Source organism: Amphiura filiformis, chromosome 6, assembly GCF_039555335.1.
Source record: "Amphiura filiformis chromosome 6, Afil_fr2py, whole genome shotgun sequence".
NCBI lineage: Eukaryota > Metazoa > Echinodermata > Ophiuroidea > Amphilepidida > Amphiuridae > Amphiura > Amphiura filiformis.
Genome location: NC_092633.1, coordinates 22,166,267 through 22,187,972, shown reverse-complemented (window position 1 = coordinate 22,187,972; position 21,706 = coordinate 22,166,267). Strand labels below are relative to the sequence as shown.

The following is a 21,706-nucleotide window of genomic DNA, read 5'->3' as shown; positions in this document are numbered from 1 at the left end:
CTCGAGTACTGTCCTCGGCCTCGAGGACTCCTCGAGGACAGGTTTTGAAGTCCTTGGTCCTCGGACATGTAGTCCTTGGCCTCGGACGTGTAGTCCTTGGCCTTGGCCTTGGCCTCGGACCTCAAAGTCCTTGGTCCTCGACAACAAGGACCCGACAAGGACAGGCAAATCAGCAAAAATGCAGGCAAATGTTCAAAGAGTGAAAAGGTACAATCTGCTCTTTAGTTATAAATTCAAACTTTTTAGAGAAACATGACAAGGATAGCTTTTTATTGTACCTGATTGAATTACAAAATAGTTTCTCAATATTTTGGTGCACTCTTAACTATCATCTTTGCTCTTTGCAAAACATGCACATGTAAGCCAAATATGTGGTTTTATATTAAAATTCCACTCAACCTGTCAGCCAATCATGATATGATTTGATTCCTAAAATAGGAATATCGAATAGACACAAAAGGTTCTTTAGATATTTTAAGAAACTCATTGTCCACTACTGTAGGACATGTTAGATTACCGGGTAACTGTGATTAAATGAATTTCATCTATTTTGATTAATCTCGTCAGCTACATTTTGCTGCTTTTGATCTTAAGATAGATCAGTGCCCATTTTAGGCTGTATTGTTGCACATATATACCATATAACTGTCTAGCTTTTGACATCAAAATGGTATGCGGATCAAATACATAAAAAGAGTGTTATATTGTAATCTTCACTACTTGTCTAGATAAGGGAACACCCCAAAAGTTTGATGAAGTCCTATTAACGAAAGTTCTTCCATTAGGGAGGGAGGGGGGTCGAAAAGTCAGATTACGTTTGTAAAAAAGTTGTTAAAACATCGGTCAAAGTTGATCTTTTTTTAAGGATTTAATATAGTTTTAAAATGTTAGTGTTTTCTGAAGTAAGCCTACGATATTGAAATTTTACAGTGGTTGCTTCAAAATGATTTTAAATCAATATAGTGTGCAGTACTCGCAACCTGTAACTTGTAAGTTAATTTTCTAAACAGCTGTACCGCACTCGGGACCGCACTTTGATTCTTTTTTATTTGAAAATCCAGTATGTCCTAATTTTTTTTTTCGTGACAAAAAAGTACGAAGAAAATATATTAAAATAAAATAGAATATTTGTTTCTTCCATAAACGTGATCAATATAGCATTGTCACACCCCCATCCACCATAGCGACGGCACTGTATCCTATGAATTCAGGTTGGATTTTTCGATATTTGACACTTGCGTTAGAGGGGAGGGTGGAGGGGGTTAGTGTTCTAGCGAAAGGACTTTCGTTTGTAGGACTTCATCGAACTTTCGGGTTGTTCCCTAAGACTAAGAAACAAATCGATATAATGAACAAGTTTGAAAATACAACATACTTGGGTTTTGTTGGTTGAAACTAGGATAAAGAGCCCATTTTAGTTCTATAAATAGGCTTACTGTGCAGCATTATTTAAAGTGCATATAAAATTGTCTTATGTTGACGACAATATGCCCCCCGATCGGGCGTGGTTTATTATGGTTCATTATTATGAAAGTCCTTGGTCCTTGGCCTTGGCCTCGGAGACAAAAGTCCTTGGCCTCGGAGGGTTGTCCTTGGCCTCGGACACCATGTCCTTGGCCTTGGCCTTGGCCTCGGACACCAAGTCCTTGGCCTTGGCCTTGGCCTCGGACATGAGGTCCTCGACTACAACACTGTAACTACAAATCTTGACATGTTCTTACAATGCTAGAAACCATGTAGGACTTACTTATTGGGATAAATTTAGCATAATGAATCAAGCCATAGGGGACGCAATATTGAACCCTATACGTGTAAACCGATACGCAGATTAGTTGTACGCACGATTCCCCGTTACCTCTGGTCAATTCCTATTTTGGGTTCATAAGACTCATATTTGATCGCACTTAGGAAACCCCAGTGCCTGAGGCTCTATGTTAGCAAATCAATCGCTGGTGAAGAAGCTTACCTACCAGTGAGGGCACACATATGCTCCATTTTACACATCATGCTGTTGATTATAACTTCCTCACTCCCATTGAAATGGAATGCAAAATATGGAGTGACTCCAGTGTTAAATAGCAATAACACCGTGTTCATATCGAAATAAATGCTTGTAGGTATGACAATTATACCAAACCAATTCTGACAAGTGTATGCCAATTTATATGGTACATCAGGCTATTTGTGTTTCTATTCACCATATAATCATGATAATTAGCATCATTTTTCCAGTTCGAGACAGCATAATTGTGCTAAATTTTCATTCAAGGTTGAAATATTTATATTTGGCAATTGTTTCTTTAGGTCTAATTCTATGAAAAGAGACAACCTGGAGACCAAACAAATAATATGGTGTGGTTTAAATTGTACTAAGCTAAAACATAATGAACTGCTTAGTGTGTTTAAATTCAACCACAATCATACATTTTTTAAACAAAATCCCCCAAATATTGCAAATTGACAATAGTCAACCACACATCACACAAGATTATGTTAAACTGGCCATTTTTGCATGATTATTATAGGGGCTGTAACAAAAACTATTTCAAGCATTTGCCTGTTTGTACACTAGACTTACATACACCACTAACCTTTTGTGCATTAAAAATTTTTGTACAAGCTTAGAAAAATGCAAAAAAGCATGAAAATTGATGTACAATTAAAAAATTAAATTAAGAAGACAGCCTAAATGCTGGAATCACTCTTGGATGAGCTCAAGACCAGAAATCTTGAGTGCACTGGTTCAATTCCCACTAGCTCTGATTTTTGCCAATTTGCCCATTGCAAGCACCCAATCCTTTTCAAAATTAAAGCAGTATTATTATACACCCATTTCTACTTTTCCAGTAAAATGGTATGTGCCTTTTACCCAAATCCTCATCATTACCACCAAAAAGCAAATCAATATTGTTGCTGGTTACTAATCAATAGTCTTAAATTAAGCAACATCAGCAATAAAACAATTTGATGGTAAGATGATGACGCCAGAAGTAAATCAACTCACCCATCCATCTAACCATTTAGTTATACTCGGTGTTAGTCATACATTTGTGAAGCTGTACAAACTCACTGACTGGTGTTCATATGGTTAACACTGACAAAATGAAAATCAGGAGCATCTATTTGCTCAAAAGCCTCTTTTTCTCTAGAATTTTCTTTTTTCCTATTTTTTCCCTTTTCTCTGAAATTTTGAATTGTGCTTTGAAATAATATCACCAACTTTGATCACCTGTTCCAATACCAAAACTGTAATGAAGTTCAACTGCATGATTATTCTAAAAGCCTTTTTAGAAATTATAGAGTGGAGGGCAGAGCAAGACAAAAATGAAAGAGTACCCCTTGACAACAAAATGAATGAGAGAATTGGGAAGGCAACGGAAAAGAAAAGGGACAAGAAGCCCATTTCCCACTAAAATTCACCCCAGTCATGGGCCAAACACACTTTTGTCCCAATAAAGCCCTTCTTGGAAGCTCGAAGACTTAACAGTACAGTCTTTCTACAAAAAAAACAGTATTTATATGTATATATCCCGCTAATAAATTATACCAGGTCAAAATGAAGCAACCAGGAATATTTACATCTTAGCCCCCCTTTTATTTTGCTACCCCTCCCCTGATTTACAAAGCTAGCCTTGCCCCTGACCCTTGCCCCAATCTCTCAATCCTAACCATTATCCTGTCCTTAAATCCCTATACTAACCAACAAACCTTACTTTAACCCTAATTCTAACCCTAAAACTTAGCCCTAATTTCAAAGGGCTGTGACAATCATTCTAAAGTCTTGCCGAAAAATGAATCATGGATTCATCTCCTCCACTAAAGATGAAATGAAATAGACATAAAGGTTACTCCTGTGTCATTCTATATTTATCATCACATACATAATAGAAATGAGCACATAAGAGTCAGCAATCATGATATTTCAACCTAATTAAACCCTAATTATTACATTTTCATCTCCAGATGGTAAAATGCTCATGAGCGCTCCGCAAAATATTTGATGCATAACGTAATACAAGAGGAAGATGAGCTGATCATAGTATGGCATCAAAATTGAATAAAACAGTCTGGTTGGATTATTTGGATTTCATCAGAGATTCACAATAGCTATAATAGATATTTCTAGACATTTTTCAATTAATAAATAATTTGACATGCAGCAATTCAAATCATGCATGTTAGGTCATTCACAGTTTGTAATTTATTGGAAGAGTAAATTAGTATTGAAACTGACAATCAGTGATTTGCTTGACCAGAACACCCTAAAATTTACAAATGTTCTGATTTTTCCATTTTGGAACAATAACATTTTGGAACTATTAACCATAACACTACTAATTAGCCCTAACCCAACCCATGTTTTTTTTGCTATTGAAAAGGAAAGAAGAAACAAAAAAGGAGAGAAGATGAACGCAGAAGTCACTTGGTACCCCTAGATTTGAACCGCAGACCCCTCGCATTCCACACAGAAGATCACCAACCAATAGCCATGAGGGTTACGCTGGCCCAGGCAGTAATTCCCTGGGTATATATGATGACTTAGGCTGATTGCATCACTCATACACAAAAAATGCTGAACGCGCTGCGTAACCCTCATAGCTTGCTACCCCCAGTCTTGTCCTTTGCACCTAAGGAGCCTGTGGTTAAAAACTGGACAAGGTTAAAATAACTTCTCTTTTTCTTCCTTCCGCCCTTCTTTTCATTCCCTTCACCAAACAGTAGGAAATATGTTAAGGTTTATTCATGCAAGCAAGAAAATCTGACATTCTCATGCCAGCGAGGCTGTTGAATTTGGAGATCCTAATGTATGTTACGATGATGAGCAGTTGCAATTAATGCTGGGATAACTATTAACACTGAAAGAATTAGTCATTTGTATATGTTTTATTAAATAAGCATGATCACGTTGATCTATCCATGCTTGTTGATGTGTAGACAAAATATTTTGTTCCAAAAATATCTGATTTATTCATATCTATTCTATGAAAGCTATCAAATTCATAAGCCTCTATCCATTTGATAAAACCATTTATCATCTTCAATGTATTATCTTCTTCATTTAGTTTTCATACGGATGTGATCCCCTCTTCCCATTTCAAAGCAAACAAAAACAAAAACTTAAAACAAAATTGTGTGGATTTATACATGTAGCATCCGCAGCAAAGTTATCTTAATATATATATGCTCAGCGAAACTGGGTCAAAGCTCTATTATATAATAATAAAGATGCATTATTCAACATCCATTCTGGATCATGTTGCATCAAATGTATGCCAAATTTACCCCTCCCTCCTTGAATACTCTATATTACCCCTGTGAAAAAGCAACATTTATACACTTACTTATCAAAAGAGGGAGTGCTCTTACAAATATTCCATGCCTCACAACTATTATGAGTAACTCAAGAGGGCATCATTCAGGTTGGTTGCAATAGCATGGTGAGGTGAGCTGCTTCAATGAAAGAGTTGCCATACACAAGTTTTATATTTTTTTCTTACCAATTTAAAATAATTCTCTGTTTTTCTTTGTAAGTGACACAATGAAACAAAAGTTCATAATTGATCCCTATATGCCTCTGAATACATTAGATTTTTCCAAATTATAGCCACGCAAATGCTTTTATACTTTGGTGATTTCATAACATCAAGTTCCTATTTGTGGGGGATATACGCACACGGATATGCTCAAAATATCAACTAAATGGATCCACATAAGGGATCCGTACCCAGGATGGCATTTGTCATAAGGATATGCCCGGTTTCATGGTTCATTTTGCTTTTATCTTTCTTCCTATTAATCCTTTAATGGGATTTTATGAAACAGGTGCCCATTTAGTGCCTATTAAGCTACTTGCACGGTTCCGCCATTATGCACTATATGCGGGAGAGCCTCGAACTGGCAGCATACATGAAAGGAAGAATTATGTAACCTTACACAGAACGTTATGACTAGTTCAATTCCCATTCATGTATGCTGCCAGTTCGAGGCTCTCCCACACATAGTGCATAATGGCGGAACTGCAAGTAGCTTAATACTATACTAAAACCCTATTTCATTTCTGAATAAAATTAGGTATAAATGTGGGTTTGAATGAAGTCAGGGGACACTAATTTCCTTTCTGATGTGGGTTATTTGAGTTACCTTGCTGAGTCAGTTTACAGGTATAGATATGGTAAGGTTCCATGGATACATAATAATGAGACACACCCATGCACATTTTCTAAAAATGTTCAATTTAAGAATGTGATTCACCTGTTCCTGTTGCATCATTGGAGTCAGTGTAATAGCATATAGGGGCTATGCTATTCGCTAAATATGCATATACTCAACATAAGAAATAATAAATATTTTTGTGAATTAACAAATTTCTATTTTTATAGAGTCAGCAGTACATTAGGCCAGAATTTTTTTTTAAAGTTTTGAAGTGTGAAAAAACTGTTTAAAAAATCTTTTAGGATGTCAAAATTTTTGAAGAAGAAAAAAACCCAACTTTTTCTGGAATTTCCAAAATTAGGGTCGGTATTCTTTCATACAGTAAAACCAAAAAGAAAACCTTTTTCCATATTTTCCAGATTAGGATCAGTCCCATGAAGACAATCAAACAACTTTGCCTTATAGAGTAATAATGTCCAATTGTGATCTATTACAAGTAATTAACAGGATGTCAGCAGGTCAGTGATCAGCATTGTGGAACTTTATGCTCTTGTCACTACACTTTATAGTGATCATTGAACTTGTGTCATTTCATGAAGGTTGCGGACAGTATCCAGATTCACATCAGTCACCTTCCTATATTTGTAGGCCCATATCATACTATGTTATGTATCAAATGACACATTAAAAATAGCATATTATGTCAAGTTTAGTGAAGGAAATTACTCCAAACTTGTCATACCTGTAGAATATCATGGGTATCCCAATTTATACTGGTCATTATTAGATGCAAATATCCTTAAGTTCAAATAACTCACAAAATGATTCAACTTCTCATGAATGTTGAGGACCTGGACGATCTTGGATACTGGTTGGGTTTAGTAGCCCTATTATAAGGCCTTTTAAAACACACTGTAACCTGAGAACTGCTAAAACCCACTGGGTTTTTGCATAGCAGTTACGGTTTAGGGTTTTTTTAGGGATTCCATAGTCAATGGTACTATCAAGTAAGGCTATTCTCAAGCTTGAAGAACCAAAGACCAAACATTGTGTAGGCCTATATGTCACCTTTATGGGATCCAAAGATGAGAAAAGACTACAGAATTTTATACCATATCCAAACTTTTGTAGAAAGAAATTAGGCTCATTTGTTGATGCCTTTTCCTTATGAATACAACAAATTTGGCAAACTTCCTGGGTCCATTTCACGCAACTTATAACCCTTTGTAACTTTTAAGTTACAAAGGGTTATAAGTTGCATAATAACAATTTGTAAAGTTACAAATAGTGACCCAATACTAGGCATATAACTTTACGAAGGGTCCCTGAAATAAATCTCTATTAATTACGAAGGGTACCGTTCGTAGGTGAGTTTACTGAAATGGAACTTATGACTCGTCGTATGTTATGAACGATTTTGAGACTTGCGAAGCTTCATAAAATACAAGCAATCATGCACCTTTGTAGTACAATGCTACAACATCCATGTCTAACATTTTCTAAAGTCTTTTAAAAATAAAGAACAGTTTGTGGTTGCTGATTTCACAATCTAGCCAACATAAGAACCTGACAGGTTAAAGGAAAGCCCAGTGGTTGATTCTAAGCTTACCTTCTTGAGTTGTGTTTCTCCTCCAGGAGCTGTCGGCTGAGCTCTTCTATCTGCCGATCCATCTGCTCCTATGGACAAAATAATACAGAAGTTTTGTGTTTTAAGTATCTATATTACCGGTATATATGTTAATATTGTGTGTCAGACTTATTGTTATATAGAACGAATGTTGCAACTAACTCTGCAAAATAATTCTTTAAAGACAAAAGTATATATTCAAAGAAAGGTTGGTATTTCAAATTAATAACAAAGAAAAAAGCGCAGTGATTTATAGTGCCGTACGCACAGGCACAACACCTTGATGTTGATCTACAAACTTTAGTTAAATGAAACATTTCATGAACCGATCCCTGTTTTAAAGCTATTCTTGTAGATATTATAATTATAGAACAATTGCTCATAGCGCATACAGTGCAATTGTTTAAGCAAGACAATGCAAGCAACCCAAGTTAATTAGTTCTAAGTAATGCAGTCGTGCAAGTATTCCTTTCCAACATGTATTAATTACTGACTGACACTGTCTGGTCACAGTGCTGCAAATATGCTGCCACCTACTGACAGGTTGATAGTTGTGTTGAGTCCTCAACAAATTATTGCCACGTCTGAAATGGCTACCTGCATCACATTCAGTCGTAATACACCAAAACACACAGAAAAGAATTTATACATTTGAAACCCTTTTCAACCACATGATATTAGGTGATTACAGCAAAACCACTTAGAAAGTGTAAAAAAATCATAAAACAATCTTTAATTTTCTTAAGGAAGGTTTCATTTTACAAACTGAAATTGCACTGTTATTAAAATGTGTGATAAACTATAGACATCTCATGATTTTATTGGTAATAATAATTCATTTGTAACAAACAGGCTAAAGTAACAATCAGTCAAAAGCAAAATAAATATTGCAAATTTGCAATACAAATCTATAGCAAATGATAAAATTTAAGGTGTGGTGTACATAAATAATATATTTCCCTCAGCATTATAAATAACACTGTTATAGGCATTTAATTTGATTCCTTGGAGTACAAAAGGGTTCCTGAGGTTAAACAAAGAAGTTAAAATAATTGTGTGTTTATTTTCTGTGCTGGCCGTAAAATGATTGTGCTTTAGAGTGCACTATATTCATGGAAATCAACAGCAATACAGAAACAGGAAATTGCATTTAAATTGAGTCTACAATTAGCTAAAAATAAAAGTTGCATATTGCAAAGTCGAATTGTTAAATGACATATATTTGCTCATGTCTAAAGTTAGGAAGAACATTGACACATTGCTTTCATTTTTGACACATTCAGTGGCAAACCCTTACTTCAAAAGGAACCATGGTGATTATGTACCTCATCATATATTAACTGTTCTCATTAGGCTAAAAACATGTTTCCCTTTGGCTACACACATTTTGTTTCGTGAATAATTTTACAGCATTTTGATTTTTCATTTGAAAAAGAAAAAAGAAATTATATTTTCAAGCAAAAAATACCTGACAAAATTCTTCAAAATATTTTGTTTGTGTACAATTTACAAGCAATAAGAAATCATTAAATCCAATGAAAATCATTGTATAATTTTCATAGCTTATAACTTTCTTATCTACTGACTTGACATTAAATATTTCTGATTTGAGGTATACGCTACCATAAATTCTTACTCTTAAAAAAACAATAACAATGTATACTACATTTTGGTTTTGATGCCACCTACAGCAAATAAACTTTTTTAGCCTTATCAGTAATTATATTGGAATATATCTCATGAAAATAAAAAATCTATCTCATAAAAAGGAAAAATGCAGTCTCTGCTGTGATACTTACTTTCAGATACAGCATTTTGACTTTGAGGGCATATTAATATTATACATTACTATTTCCTTCCCTATCTATGGACAGAAGCATAATTATACAAAAAGATTGCATCAAGTGTCGGCAGACTAATACATAGTACTATGACAGAAGCATAATTATACAGCACGATTGCATCAAGTGTCACTAATGATTCTTAGTTTGTTCTGACTGTTTTTGACCTTTACAAGAAAAATATTGATAATCCCTGATGCATCAGAATTACACATTAAGCTACTAGGAATAATTCACAATAACTTGACTAGCCACCTTGCTTTTGTCATCATGTGTATAATGTGTGATGTGATACTAGAGAATGGCTTTTATTGAATGGAGTATGGGAAAAGATACCTGCGAGATACGATTCACTTAGCCATACAGTCCACGCCTTCTCATCAAACCAAAGGCTTCTTACAAGTCATGTTTCTGATAAAGCTGAATGAAATTGAATCTTTTCAGGTTTTGTTTTTTGTTCTGGATGTACAGGGTGTCCCAAAAAAAAAAGAGGCCCCACATTGCGCCCTCTTTTTCTCCTATTTCTGAAATTTTGATTAAATATATTTTGGTATGTAAAGAATCCTTTAATCGTTAGCTTTAATAAACCAAAACAATTATTTTAATCGGCTCACAACTTTTGAAGATCTGCCCTTTTGAATAAAAGTACCCGTTTTTCACTCTGTCCACGGATATCAAACAAAGTGGTTGGGATGGCTCATGCTGTGGAGTGGCCTGCACGTTCACCAGACCTCACACCACTTGATTTTTCCTTTGTGGCAAAATCCAAGATCTTCGCAAACGTATTATACTGAATGCATATACGCAAGTATCCGGCGCACAAGTATGGTACGCAACGCAATTGATGCAATGGGGACCAGGGCTGAAACCTGTATTCGCCAAGGAGGCAACCAGGTAGAGGGCAGAGCAGCACAGTAAACTCATTTCAGAAGAACCAAAGACAAACCAAACAGCCTTTAGGGCTACCTTTTATCCTAAAAAGAGAAATAACTTATGTTGTAAATAAAAAAAAGAAAGCAAGAAACAACAAAGTAAGAAAGTAAGAAACATAATAAAACAAAAAGGCATAAAAAATAAGTAATTGCAAGTAAAGTAAAAGAAGTCCCATTCGGCATCCATTTTACCCACAAATTAATGACACTATTAACGAAATCCATTGCCCATAAACCCACCAGTAAAGCCCATTCCATAAATAAAGTTATTTTATAAAGTTATCATTGAGGAATGTTTGATATTCATGCATGGTATGTGTACTCCATTTCAATCTTTGAAGTATATAGCCGTGGACAGAGTGAAAAACGGGTACATTTCTTTAAAAGAGCATATCTTCAAAAGTTGTGAGCCGATTGAAATAATTGTTTTAGTTTATTAAAGCTAACAACTTAAGGTTTCCTTACATACCAAAATATATTTAATCAACATTTCAGAAGTAGGAGAAAAAGAGGGCGCAATGTGGGGCCTCTTTTTTTTGGGACACCCTGTAAGACTACCAAATAGTATAGGAGAAGTGTTTGGAGAATCTATGAAATGACCTATGATGAAAGAAAGAAAGAAAGAAAGAAAGAAAGAATAGAAAGCTCTAAAAGAAATAAACAAAGAAAGAACAAATAGAAAGAAAAAAAAAAAAATAGAGAAGACATCCCCAAAATTGGAATAAAGCTATGAAGAAAAAATAGTAAAAGAATGAAAGTGAGAGAGAAAGAAAGAGAAAGAAAGAAAGAAAGATAGAAAGAAAAAAAGAAAGAAAGAAAGAAAGAAAGAACGAAAGCAAGCAAGCAAGAAAGCACTAAAAGAAATAAACAAAGAACAACAAGAAAGAACAAAAAAAATAGAGCCATCCCCCATATTGGAATAAAGCTATATAAAAAAACTGTAACAAATATCTCAAAAAGTGGGGCAGCCATTGCCTATATACACCAATCCGACTAGGCCATTCCTGCGGTGTCCCCGACGTAAAACTGCGGTGTCCCAAGGTCGGGGGTTCAATCAATTACTTGTTAGTGTGCTATACAGAATTGTACACAACAGTAATTTTCAATACACGACCATGAATTGATTGAACAAATTAAATCTCCCGCACTGGTACAATTGTGGTTCCGTCAATAGAGGGCCAAATACAGTAAACGCTTCTCGGATTGGTGTATACCGCCACAAAACCTAAAAAATTACAACTTGAACTATCTATCAGGACATCATTCCTAATAATGATATCCCTTTTACATAACCCAATTAATTAGGATTACCATCAACCTTCTACAAAACTATATCTAGAACACTGTTATCTACAACTGATTCTGAGAATATTTCCGGTACATGTAACAATGCTATTTCTAAAACTATGTTTACAGTAATAAATAGTGAACATGAAAAAATGCCCCTCCCTAAGGATAATTGACTCAAATCAGGTCAAAGTATTACAAACTACATCTAAAAATTCCAACAATATTCAAATAAACAAAAATGTTAAAATATTTTTGGAATTCTTAATAAATTTTTATGTTATTAATTAGCAGTAACCATGGTAACATCCACCAAGATATCGCTTCCCGATTACCACAATAGATTTAGTAAATTCCATGTTATCGGGCGTATAATAGACCCATGATTATCTAGTTATGTCTTTGTCAAATCTATGAAGTAGTATAGTTAAACTTACCCTGATCCACATAAGCAAGGTGTATCATGGCAGGCTAATTTTAGTCATGAATAAACTATAGGATTACATATAACCATGCTAACAAGGCCAATGTATTTTAGATCATGTAAGGGGAATAACTTTCAAAATATAGATAAGTCAATATAACAAAGCAAGGTGAATTAATGTATTTTTAATGTTTAATTTAAGTTGTGCAGTCATCATTTTTAACCCACTGGGCATAGACCCTCTTTTTTCAGGGTCTGTGCACTGGGTGTATCCTTGCTGTAAAATCTTCATGAGTTAGACTACACCAGGCACAAAAAGAAACTCGTCAGTTATAGTAATCCTTGCTGTTCAACAACCTGATCATTTTGAATTATTCAGAAATATACATTTAAAATTTACATGTTATTAAAATTGGACTTTGCTTTCTCATTTGACACCCTGTTCATGAAAATCGAGCAAGAACTGACCAAGATACTTTGTACGCGCCTCCAAACCCTCAAACCCCAAAGTTGCAATTTTAACGATTTAATTGTGCCTGTTACATTGATTGGCTAGTGGTGCTTGTGTGCAATACAACAATGCGTTCCCATTGAAAATCGTTGAAATTGCAACTTTTGATTTTGGGTTTGGAGGTGCATATATTGGTCAATTCTTGTTTGATTTTCAAATGAGAAAGCAAAGTCCGATTAACAAAATGTATATTTCAGAATAATCAAAAATTATCAGGTTGTTGAACAGCAAGGATGAATATAACTATCAGTACAGTGGGGAATTGAACCCAGGCCGCAGTGGTGAGAAGTGAGTGAGAAGACCACTACAAAGGTAATGACGGTAACCAAAGATGGTAACAAATGTGCTTTGAGAAATTTTAACAGAATGTTATTATTATCACTATCATATGAAAGAAATGAATCAACTAAAATCTGCTTAATTTTATTACTTTTTATCAGTATTATAATATAAGGTCACTGATTAAGTTGTCAGTGCAATTATAGGAAACTATTAAGTGTAATACATCATCACTATCTCAAATGATGAGAAGCATTTTCAGTCACGCTATGGCTAAAAATACAGGAAATGTTTCAATTGGCATCAATTAAGATATAACAGGTCTGGTTAACCACTAATACATGTCAATGTTGGCCAGGTGTAATAGAAAGCATGTACCTATCAAGATCAACAGCATCTTCCGTTCAGGAAAATTATATTCAAAGTGATGGTTGACCACAAGTGCACCACACTTGCAGAGATATACTGCAATTTGTAAATGTACATAGGTTTATACAAAAAGTTTGTTTCCTGTTCATTTTGTGAGCAATTTTACCACATTTTTTTGTTTAGAAATCCAGAAGTATATTTCATTCATAATTTACCTAAGAAAAATATAGCCTATTCAATTTTTTTCCTCATAGAATTTGTTGTCAAGTGAAACAAAATCAACATGTATTAAAATCAATCCATATAGCTTTCTTAAAACTTACATTTTCACATTTATGACACAATCTGGTCCATGGGGGCCAAAGGCGGAATTTGAAATTGAGATAAAGGCAAAAATATTGAGGTAAAAAACAATAAAATACATAAGAAAATAGATGTCACAAAACTTCATAAATTTAGAACCAAGTATGCTAAACCTCAATAATGTTTTCAGTATATGATAGCCTAATGTTTGTAGAAGGTAATGATTATAGTAACTAAATTGTCAAAAATGCCATCTTTGGTCCCCATGGACCAGATCGTGTCACATTTTATCTATACTTGAAATTAATCCTGATTTTGTAAAAGGAAGAAAAAGAAGAATAAACATATAATAACATAAAATAAAAAAATTAATAAATAAACAAACAAACAAACTACTAAAATAAATGCATCTTGCATCTATAGTTTTTGGAACTCCTGCAAGAAACAGGTGTGCCTGATTCTGATTTATAATATTAAAAAAACGGCAGTGCTTTGAGATGTTCCTAACATTAAAAGCACTTAACAAAATGCGGTAAATAATAATAATAACAAACATGTTTTTACAAGCCTAAGCAAAACTGCAAAGATGATGAAAATTTACCATGTATTATTTTGTGATGGTTTGCATGTCATATGCACAGCTTAAGTTTACTCTTACACTACCCGAGTAGATATACCTGCATAAGGTCAATGACCGATATTTCGCTTCACACGTCACAACGAAAGAGTGTTATTATACTGCCAGGTTTAGCTATGTATTATTTTATCTTTACTTTGATGACCCATTTTTGCTGAGATATTAATTCTGAATTAAACACACGGTACTCCAACAATGTCATATTTATTCATTTTTAATGCATTTATTGGTAACCATAGTAACGAGATGCAAAAGTAGTTGGTTATCTTTCATGATGTCGATAGCCACACCTATACGATATTATTTTAGAAACTGTGTATTTTCATACTGTCATACTTTTTACTGTGCAAATTTTTGATCGGTGATGTGAGGTGATGCAGGTAATGCGGGTGATACTAGGTAATACAATGTAACGGTCCCAGTTTATCATGTGAAGGGTGATGCGGGTTAACCACCATCAACCGCCAGCCAAAAAAAATTTAATTTTCATTATGAAAATCAATATATTATTGAAAAATAACACTTTGAAGTTTTGCAAAAGTTTATTCTACAAATCATATACTTTGAAAATTTGCTTGATTTATTGTTGTTAATGAGTTATGTACGTTTTACAAAAGTGTTGTTGTTTCAGCCTGCTTTACAACATAACTCAAGAACCACAGGACCTACAACAGTATATCTGTGATATCTGAATTCTTCTACATAATCGCAATAAATTGATCAATGCAATTTTTGCCAAAGCTCACTACTTTTCGCAAGATGCTGTGAACTACCAAATCGCAACAGTTCAAAATAGTTGCTAACCTTAATATTACAATACTTATGATATGATGTCAATTTTACAATGATGTACAACATCATATCACAAGTATTTCATCAAGAAAGACACCACGCTTTTAGCTTTTATTCTCCATATGTGGAAGGATCATGCGACTTATTCTTGATGGAAGCCACTCAATCGATATTATGATGTAAAATAATAGTCAAAATAAACAATCCTATGTTGATATGTTCACCTATAATGGTTTTGTGAAATAACTTTGCTTCAGGTTAGTTTCATTCAAGTTAAATTGAATGTACTTACTTAGCTTAGATCAACAATATCTATGAACTATTGTAAGCCAACCCTTTTAGAGCATATCTGCCTACAGAAACAATATTTCATGCGATATGCTGAATAGAATGTTGGGTATTTTTAGCATCAAAATTCAGCTGTGATCTAAATAATAAGGATCAATATTTATTCCAATATCTGTATCTACTGATAGTGCAAAATACTACAATACTTTATATACATAAGCGTATAAAAATCATTTTGACATTGACTAGTAAATACTGAATGAACGCTTATTTCATAAAAGTAAATGGTGTGCTCTGACCCCTTGATACTTTTATTTACCACACTGTATTCTGCATCCCGACAAATGCTATTGAAGCAAAAGCAAAACCAACATGGGTTAATATATTTCCTACCTTTATTAATCACAATTTTATCACACAAATGAACATCCGATGTTAATCCAAATTATAATCTTTGTTTAATCCAATTGATTCCTGTGCATAAACCACTGTCTCCCAACTGACACACTTTTGTACTACAAAAAATGTACAAGAAATATCCAAGATTGTTTACACACAACAGCATGGAAGTCGTATCATGATCAGGCCATTCATTGAAATATGAAAATTTGTTCCATACTGATAAACTTCTTGTCATATTAATTTATTATTGTTTACCAACTAATGTAAAATACACTGAAGGCCCTATTCGTATACACACACATTTTCAGCTCAAGCGATATAGATTAATATATTTCTTACCTTCATTAATCACAATTTTTAATCTAATCACACACATGAACATCAGATGTTAATCCACATTATAATCTTTGTTTAATCCAATTGATCCTGTGCATAAACCACTGTATGCCCTGGCACATTATGGAAGTCATCCCATGATGAGGCCTTTCATTAAAATATGACAACTTTTGTCGTAATGGGAAAACTTGACGTCATAGTAATTATTATTTACTAACATGTGTAAAGGACACTGTATTCCATAGGCTATATTCACACATGTGCACACGCATTGGCAGCAAAAGCGAATCCTACCTTTATTAATCCCAATCTCAGGCTTAAATCTTATCTCGCACATGAACATCCAATGTTAATCCACATCATGATCTTTGATTAATCCAATTGATTCCTGTGCATAAACCACTGTCTCTCAACTGACACACAACAAGAAATAATCCAAGATTGTATACACACACACGTGGTCGTTTGCAGCATGGAAGTCGTCCCATGATTGAAGCAGGCCTCTCATTCTATGCCAACTCTTGATGGCATGCTTGTTAACACACACAACTATGATATCTGTTCACTATTAATTAGAACTGTCTTCCCTAACAAGTACCGTCAGCCAAAAACAGACAATGTAATATGCATGCCAGATTATGAACAAATTATGTTTTATATAAAATATTTATTCTACGAATTTCAAAATTATTGTGTATATGTATGTTAATAGTTGATATAAAGCCAATTATCTTTGAAATAATTAATTGGTCTTATTTTTTACTTAAATTCCTAAAGATCAGAGTTTTAACAAAAATAATAACTGTAACCTGGTAACTTTGAAGCTTCGCAGATACATGTAGTAGATCATATATTAACAACTTCATAGTATTTTTTGTTTATTTTTGTTTCTTTTATTATGATTTTAAGGGCAAGTGCAGAATATCAACTTGTTGAAAAACTCTCTTAAAATTGTTCAATGCATAGGTACCGTGTGAGGGGGTCTTTTGAATATTTTCATTTGTTGCTTTCTTGTGATGTGCACATTGCACAGGCTGTTACTTTTATTGGAGTCACCCTGTCCCTCTCACCCCATCCACCAGACCAAACTGTTTACTTTTTTGGGAGCCACCCTGTCCCTCTCAACCCATCCACCCAAAGCAATTTGTTTACAAATGAGGAAACCATCATAAGCAAATCATATACTAAAGTATCTTGTCATGTTAAGCATGGGCATACATCCTGGGGGCGTGGGAATGTGCCCCCCCAGTTTTTGGGAAACTTTGCAGCCACTTTTTTGACAATTTAGACCAAATGTTCCTCTCTACCTTTCCAAGATGAAATGATGCTGCAGTGCACAAAGCACCTCATCACCAAACTGACACATTTATTTCTGATTTCATTACAAAACAATTCTTTCTTTTATCTACAGTATTTCTGGCACCATAGAGCCTGCGATACACAGCAATGTACAACAAGATGCTGAATATCTTAACAATTCACTATCTCCAAAGACCCATACACTGAAAACTGAAAGCACCCCTATTGGAATACTACTATCATTACCATTACAAATGTAGTATTATAGAAACCTTTCTGTCGGCCGCCGCGAGATAAAAGACTTGGAGCCAGTGAACGTATGAATATGTGACAAGACCTAGTAATAAGATCTTGTAATAAGCTTGCTACATATTGTGGATCCGTCACTTAATTGATGCTTGTAGGATGCGTGGTGCTGACGGCACTTGACGTTCATGTTTGTGGCATCTTATACAAGCTATATAGCGATATATACCCTTAAGGTTACACGTTACAAGCAGTTTTCTTGTTGCGAGACATGATGCGGGTCACAGGTTCAATCAAACATTCATTTTTGTACTTAAGCCCATCATCATTTGTAATTTTTGTCTTATACATTACCTTAAATTGATCTTTGGAGAATTGGATCACATACCAGAACGACAAACTCCGTTATGGTGTACCATTGGCAAAGTATTGACATTCTAAATTGCTAAGAATAAGGATTGCCATGCCCATAATGTACACCTGTTAGAGTTTTGGGTTAGGATTAGGCTTAGGGTTAGGATTATAAGATGAAATGTTTTGGTGTTAGATGATGAAGGGTTAGGATTGGATTACTTATTTCAATTGCTCTTAATGTTCATAGTTAGTACCATTTAACTTTTGTGTGCATGCATGTTCGTTTATGCCTATGTCAGACTTTCATGCCGCTTGCAGCAAGCGACATGACATATCAGCCAATGGGAAGCCCTGATTGTGTCAATTTGTCTGCAATGTGTGTGCGTCACGACGTCACGCATCAGGAAGCGGCATGACAGTATGACACCAGTATTATGTGAGGGCATGTTTGCTATGTATTTGTATGTATGCAATTATGTGCGTAGGGATGCATTTGTAAAGACCTGCAAATGAGGATGCACACCCGAAAATAACACAATACTCGAGGACACCCAGCAACCGAGTATGTCCACGGTTCCCTGTCCCTATTAGTATATTGCAAACAACATAAAAATCTGTGTAAAGACCATGTGTCATTTGCCAGTGTAAAGTCTGATCTCACTTGGTTTGGAGCTTAGCTTCACATGCAAAGTCCTCAGTTTATGGGAAAATGTTGTAGGTCCTTGTTTGCAAGTCTTGTACAATGTGTGGGGATCCTACCCAAAACCATGCAGTTCTACCCTATTCGCTGTCGTAGTGCACTTCAGAATATGACCATTGCTAGGTCAACTGGATCACGCTTTCTTTGTTACGAACCACTGATCGAAATTATCACAACACAAAGCCTATGGCATATTAAAATTCGGAACAGGCGTAAGAGCCCAGGCTTGGAGCAGTAACCAATGGTTACTAACATGCACTATGACAGCGAATATTCACACAACCCCCACACAATTTTTGAAACACTCTATAATAAAAGCTCTTGGGACATGGCTATATCTTTCAAATAGACCTACATTCCAACATCCCTGGAATTGATCAATTGCAATATTACAATTCCTCCTCCAGCTTTGAGGTAACCCGAACCAAAACAACATCACAAACAACAACACACTATGACCCTATTTTAAAATTACAATGCTTATTTCAAGATAATTAGCCATAGTACACCACATCCTCCACTGGTAAGTATAGCCTTACGATGCATGATACTTATAATGAGCAAATGCACATGATAATATTTCAATGAGGATTGAGTTGAGATGTTTGTGTTGCAGTAAGATGATACCTTGTTACTACGGTTTATTTTCATCAGTAGGTGTACCATGCATTATCTTTTCCATCTGATATGATGCGAGGAGGATGAGAGAATGACAGATGTACGGCAGTTCATCTCAAGTTTATTGGTACAAAAATACTATCTTGTCATAATTATAGTTTTGTGCAGAGAGTATAAATTATGATGAAGTAAAGAAATGCTTTGCTGCTTGCATGATGGATGGAGTCTTGTATATTCATCAGGATGATATCTTATAAGATTGGCCCAAGTTTTTCAAAATCAACATGTGGTGTGATCAAGCAAAATGAGATGAATGGGAAAAATCAGCTTTGCAAAAACCATGCAGGTCCTTTTCTAAAATTTGAATCTATGTTCACAGACAAGTAATAGCTCCCCTTTGCGTTTTTAGAAAATTAACATCTTACCATATCTTGCTTGTGCTAATTAAAGAATGTGTTTGACATGCGGCAACTATATTTCACATAAAATGTTCTTGCGACTATCTCAAAGATTATCGGCTCTACTGATTTTTAAAAAATCCAGCCAAAGTTATGTTTACATTTATAAATTTGTAATTTCAAATTTAATATGATAAATATCCAATTCATTTTATTGCAATAATGCTTCAACAATTACATGCACTTGCACAAATTTCCTGTTGTAAACTCATTTTATATACCAAACTCTTAGTTGTTGCATCACACAAAGTGAAGGAAATTCAGTTTGACACGATCTCATAAACTTATCTCATCTTATTAATTAACATGCATGTTTCAATTGCAAATATTTTCCAATTACAATTGTACAATTTTTATAAGATCTGTACAAAATTGAAACAATAACAGTTGTGTTACGTTTTGTCGCAACCAGAAAGAGATACTACTGTTATTTCTGGACTCAACCTCCTGGCTATGATTTCATACTAGAGGCATTGTTATCACAGGAGTTGAAGTGGGAATCCATACCAATATTAAATGGTGAAAATATTGCACAGGTGTATATGGATAGTATCATTTGAAATGAAATATTAATATTGGTACAAAATAACATTCACACTTTATAGACACAATTGATATACTCAGTTAATTTTTATTGTAATTTTAAATTTTTTTGTTGTATTCTAAAATGTTTTTACTATAATTGGAAAACAGTGTGAAATAACACCAATTTGATGAATTCAACACCAGCAGCTATAATTTGCACTAAAGTGTCAACACCTGCTGAAAATGCAGGTCAAAGCAGAGACAATTCTACCATGAGAACTGGTGGAAAAATAAATCCATGCATATTTCCAATTTCGGATATTTTCTAAAACTGTCCGGACAAGATATGTGTTTCAAACTTCAAAGGATCTGTATACAAAACTTTTAATTCTATATTAACAATTTTGTATATTAACAATTTTCCATAACCCTCATCTACCGACCGATATTTCAAAGTGGTACCATAATGGAATAATCAGTATACATATGCGATGCTTAAAGCACATTTTTATACAAGGGATGGGAGTGAATCAAAAATCAATCAAGAAACAATATAATAAACACATCATGTAAATAAAGCAATGATTAGATATTAAAAATGCTACCGGGCTCATTCTAAACAAATAATATATGATTAAAAAGGAAAGATAACAATTAGTCGTTACAACAATGATAACAATGCCTTATTCATATCCAGTAATTAGTTTAAAACTCAGCCCTGCGGACTTAATCATCACGTCCAGATCCCGAGGTCCAAATCCCAGGTATGTTATCTCTAATGTCAGACTCAAATGCGACTTGCCTCAGAGCCAAGTAATTGTTGTTTCAACATTCAGTACACCTACAATCATGGGACACTGGCATGGTAACCATGTAAGAGGAAGTCATTTTGCTCACAGATTAGTTGAGGCTTAAAGCGACATGAAACCTTTCATATATCTGTGTAAGAGTGCAAATTTATAACTTGTAAGAAAAGCATGTACTTGTTGAGAATGTTAACAACTTTTTAATGGTCCAATGTGTTCAAATATAACAATAACCTCCAACTACACATATATTACACACTTTGGCCTCCGAATTCATAAGCCAATGGCAAATGTAGAAATTTGTAAAAGGGGGCACAAAGGGGTCTGGGGCTGTGGCAAGGCCCCAGTATTAAGGTCACAGGGACCCTTGTTGCAAGACTGCAAGGGTAAAATTGTTTGCAGATCAAAGGAAAACATTAAGAAAGCACCTTGCATACAGAACCATGTTAACAGTGTAGCCTGCATTCAGGCACTTATTATGATTTGTATATTCTACAAGCCTTACATCTTGCAGTGTTT

The 21,706-nt window shown here is 34.6% G+C and overlaps 1 protein-coding gene across 1 annotated transcript in view; it reads right to left on the bottom strand.

The window, feature by feature from the left end:
• Positions 1-21,706, bottom strand: part of LOC140155154 (uncharacterized) — a 261,547-nt gene that overhangs the window by 190,923 nt on the left and 48,918 nt on the right. The window contains 1 exon segment of the mRNA XM_072177880.1: positions 7,763-7,830. Coding sequence (XP_072033981.1) covers positions 7,763-7,830 — 68 coding nt within the window.